At 39.2% G+C, this 5,081-nt stretch overlaps 1 protein-coding gene across 1 annotated transcript; it reads right to left on the bottom strand.

Annotated features, from left to right (window-relative positions):
* Positions 1–294: 294 nt before the first annotated feature.
* LOC143541434 (uncharacterized) lies at positions 295–3,281 on the bottom strand. Its single transcript, XM_077034265.1, has 3 exons — positions 2,848–3,281; positions 1,734–1,878; positions 295–1,292 (listed from the first exon to the last, which is right to left on the bottom strand). Exons 2-3 carry the CDS (start codon positions 1,870–1,872, stop codon positions 295–297), a joined length of 1,137 nt encoding a protein of 378 aa, XP_076890380.1. The 5' UTR covers positions 1,873–1,878; positions 2,848–3,281.
* Positions 3,282–5,081: the final 1,800 nt, after the last annotated feature.

The raw sequence follows: 5,081 nt of genomic DNA on the forward strand, positions 1-5,081 counted from the left end.
ACTCACCATAGTTCATCAAGCTATCATATCATATATTCATCACTTTTATTAACCAAACCCCAATGCATCCCATTCAACCTTTTCTTATTCCTCTATACATTTAATTTAAGAACCCAAAGAACCAGGGTTTAAAGAGAACCAAAAGACAAGAACAAAAGGAAACCTCAAATTCCAATTTATATGTGCAACTCATTCATGATGTCCAAAACCAAAAACCAACAAGACTAACATAAACCAGAAAACAAAAGACATACCATAAAGATCTTTCATTACTAGACAACATCCTTTTCATTTTCAAAACACCCCGACATTTGTCACGATACCATCTTTGGATATCAACTGTGTGTTTTCTTGCTCGCCCTCGGTTACAACATTTGCATCATCATTCTTAATCACGGATGATTCTACATCAACTTTCTTATCATCTAAACCGACACCAACATCATTATTACCACTGACGCAGCCATCTTCAGAAAATGAATCTTGATCACCGACAACAAAATCATCATCTTGTACTTCATCTCCAAAACTCCCTGCATAGCTTCCACACCATTCATCATCATCACTGTCGATATCCAAAAAGCGTGCTCGGTTCTGAACAGCGCGCCTACGAAGAATGAACACGTTAAAGTAATAGCTCACGAGTTCTTTCTTTGTTCTAGAAGGAAACGCAACAGACAGTTGTTTCCAGAACATTCTACCAACAGATACAGGGTTTGAGTAAACGACTGCATGATAAAGTCTTTCTTCTTCATCTTCACTCCACCTGTTTGCAACTTCTTCTCCCATATCAAGCATTCCAAAAGCAACAAACTTTTCTTCCCCGTAACGTTCTTTTAACTTCAAACGGGCTTCTTTCACATGTTGCTGCACACATCTAATTGAACCATGATCAGAACACTTACAATCTGTTTGTATATCACTTGAATCATCGAAGATGGAGTTATGAGTCGGGATGACACAAACTCCCTGCAAAAGCTCCATTTCACCATGCTGGTGATATTCTTTAGCGATTTCCGGGTCGAATTCGGGAACATCAGCTTGATGATTGGGTCCAATAGGAATCTCTTTTCTGGGAGATCCATTAAATGCCATTGAGTATATATCTTCATATTGAAACAGCTGTCTCCTTGGGAAATTATATTCAAAAAGTTCAGAGAAAAGATTAGGGGGAATCATCGGCCCGGGTCCAGAATCATATTCGCTAGTGTCGATTCCAGTCACCAGTGGTAATGGTTCATTAATTTCAAGATCCTTAATAACCACATCAGGGACAGATATGTCATTTTCACCTGTATCCATAAAGAGGCAAAAATGAGTACAATTATGACCAAAAGTACACACGCACGTGTGGTTTATAAGGAAATACCAGATAACAATATACAGCTTTGTTAATATTATAAAATAGAACCTTAGATTTACGCATTGCACAACATGTGAATTAACAAGCCTGGTTCTCATAAGCAATCAAGTTTTAAAATGGATACCATAAAGGTCATTAATTCCTTTCTTGTTAATTATAGTTGGAATATACATTTTCAAAAAAAACGAATCATATTTGATGCAATGGTAGACAACTTTTTAAATATCATAAAGGTCAATAATTTCTTTCTTGTTCAAGTATCATGTGAATTTGTTCCCAAATAACACATATAACGCACCACAAGAATAGCTATCTAAAAATGAGTCAAAAGAACATACAAGAACATAACATGCGTTAACAGTCTGCATACCTGGAATCCCAACAACTTGAACGGTTTCAAGAGAAAGTTTAGTTTCAGCGACTGAAGCCGGTTTAGTGGCATAATCGAGATGTTTTGGGTGCTTAATAAAGCCCTGCAGGTCTTCTTCAAAGGCCCGTTTGGTTCCCATCACAGCCTGCAACAATATATAGAGATAAACACGGATTGGCATATAACATGCAAATAGAACAGAGAGATTTAATTAAAGCTGTCATGTTAATCAAAAATTAAAAATCCATGGCCGAGTCTAGATAGTTACTGAAAATGAGCAAAACTGCCAAAACTGATGTGTTAATGAATGAGGTATAACAAGAAAGATCTATAAAAAGAAGAAAAAGATAAGCATAACAACAGACCAAATATCATATATCTACCACAAAGCCTGTCATCCTTCTATATTTAAAAAGACAGAAAAATTATACGACTTGCAATTAAAAGAACATCTGTCTGAAGGAATCAAATCAAAGCAATTAAAGTATCTTGTGATTGACATTGTGCATTCCCCGTGTCTCAATAACACCAACGAAAGTAACGTCATATACCGAGTTAATATAGGGGACGACACAATGGATAGTAACAAACACTAAAGCCACCCGACTAGATAATATAAAGAATTTTTTTTGAATTAATAACATACAGCTAAGTAAAATATGGGTAATCAAGATTCAAAGTTGTCATTTAACTCAGTAATCGCCATCATTACTTTTTATGCTCATAATTGTCATAAGAAACAATAAACATATTAACAGACTTTGACATTCGTTTGCATGCAGGGCAGCACTAAACAAAATCATGTTGCAATTAACAAAGCCAATATTATTATTAGAACACTAAAACTCCTTCAAAAATGTTAACAGAACATAAATTAGCAGAAATGTATTCAAAGACCAATTTTAAAATAAAAAATTACACAAATTTTCGACCTCAAACACGCAAATCCCATTATTCCTGAACAAATTACAGCCATAACAACGGCCAATTTAATCAAATAAAAAAAATCCCCAAATTATTTCATGAAACCCTAACCCTAGGTATTGAAATGCGTACAAATCAACAGTTTTTACACCGATGTGAATTGAAAACAGCAATTAACAAACATACTTACCAAATCCCTCAATCAATTTACAAATAACACGAACGCTTGAAAACCCTAGATCCAAATTACACCGAACAATGTATAATCACGTTGAATAAACATAGGGCTATTGAAAAGAATCAAAAACCCACAAATAATATGTAACGGATCGAACGAAAAATGGGCTGAATCGGAAAAATTGAACGACAAACCCTAACCCTAAAATGAATTAGGAGAAACAACAAAATTGAGCAAAATTGGGATCGATGGATAGAGGAAGACGATAGGATAGCGAATTGATAACTGGAATTGATTGTTGATATGGAAAAGAAAGAGAAATCGAAGGTCGATCATATGAAAATTGGGGATTACGATGAAAAGAGGGGTGAATGGATACGGGTCGATGTTTATTGTAAGCATCGAGACCGGTTCGGATATAAACCGGTTCGGCTAAATTAAGCCTGTTACACGTGTGCAATGTACCCACCTTACTAAAAAGAGCCTTCATGTTACAAAATTGGTCCTTGCAGAATTTACATTAGTATGGAAATTATAGCTTTAGTTTCGACTTTGATAAAACAAGTATTGCTACCCACGTGTTGCAACTGAGCGGTTTAAATGCATTACATGTTCTAAAGCTACCGCGCACTATGGCATAAAGTCGGTTAGTATCAGTTTGATTCATCAAGGAAAAAGTGTTGTGATAAAAGTTTCATTACTAAAGTTGAGGGATAAAAAAAATAAATATGTGAAACTAAAGTTAAAGGACAAAACTAAACATGTAAAACTTTTGTAGAGTCCAGTACACCAAAATTTATAAATAAAGTTGAAGAACATCGATGGTCAGTGAAGAAACACTAAGCGAACCCACGGGCAGATTATAGATAATCTGAGGATTAAGTAATGTTTCCCACGAGGATGAGGTCCAGCAGAGAAGGTTGTTCTTCAGGGGACCTGCAAAACAGATACCGTAAGCTCGTCACTGAGAAGGGGGGGGGGTTCCTCCTTGTGACCACCCTCCGGCGTGAGAATCAGACTAGATTGCTCTGAATATAAGTGTATATTAAGAGATTGCTAGATAAGATTGAGATATCAGATCATGTCCTTACCATTCCAAGGTGTTGGAGTATTTATAGCCGAAGGTAGGTTTCCTAGAAGGTACAGCCGGCTGAATAGTATTCCTGTTCTACCAACAGTGGACTACGCACAGGCATGCTGGTTGGTGGATAGGCTACGGCCAACAGTAAAGGTCGGCTGTATACTGTTCCTTTACTGCCGGCTACGCACTGTTCCACCAACTGTAGGCTGCGCACGTCCCATCGTAAGGGTTAGTGAGTAGGCAGCGGCTAATAGTGACAAACAGTACTAGAGGGTGCTCCTCCTCGTATTGTTGTCGGTGAGCTGTCACCCTGTGATTGGTTCATGGGCTGCTCTGGTCAAATTGTCTGTTCCGCCCATACCTTAGTAGGTATAGTACGAAAGACCTTCCAGAAGCATACGGACTGGCTCATTTAGGCGGGAGTATTCCCGCCTTGCTCATTCCTTCATGTGACTACTGAAGTAGCGAATGCCTTGTGCGTGTAGCCTTGCTGTTAGTGCGGGTAGCCTTCCCTGATGGCTTGTATCCGCAGCTGCGGGAACAGGCGGGGTACTTCGCCATTGGGAGGCTTTCCCTGCGGGTACAGCTGGCGTACTGCGCGTAAGGTTCTCTGAGCATGGTGGGCCCTGGTGGAGCAGTTGGTTATTGCGCAGACGTCCCTATTCAAGGTGAGTCTTGCGGGTCCAACTGGGCTCTGCTGGGACCTACCTCTTCAAGTCCCCCCAGTCCAATGTTCTTCTCATGAATTATTAATAAGTGAGGTGAACTTTTGGACTTAGCAAGGAATTTTTGAAAAGGGTTTAGTTTTTCGGTTTTCCGTGGTGATTCTTCCCGCGGTTTTCCTGATGTCACGCAGAAATTCCCGACTTTTCTGCTTGATCTTTGGGTGTGAAGCGGGTAGGTTTGTAACCTCCTCGTGCGTCAGGAGCGTTGAGTCCCACTTGTGTGGATTCTCCGTGGGGTTTTGGTAGTTTTCAACATACTGATCAATTATGCTAAAACCACCAATCCCATCATGGAGTTTCGAACAATATAGTTCTCGACGTTCCCGTCATGCGGGGATGTTATTCCCGTTCCCGCCAGCATGGCCCAGAAGATCCTTCTTGGTTTGAATTCCCTGCAGAGTGCTAAGTATGTGAAGGGTTTTGCCTTGACACTGTACCCG

The sequence above is a fragment of the Bidens hawaiensis genome, unplaced genomic scaffold, assembly GCF_021521415.1.
Source record: "Bidens hawaiensis isolate Kalapana, Puna unplaced genomic scaffold, B.hawaiensis_p1.1 tig00012594_1, whole genome shotgun sequence".
Lineage (NCBI taxonomy): Eukaryota > Viridiplantae > Streptophyta > Magnoliopsida > Asterales > Asteraceae > Bidens > Bidens hawaiensis.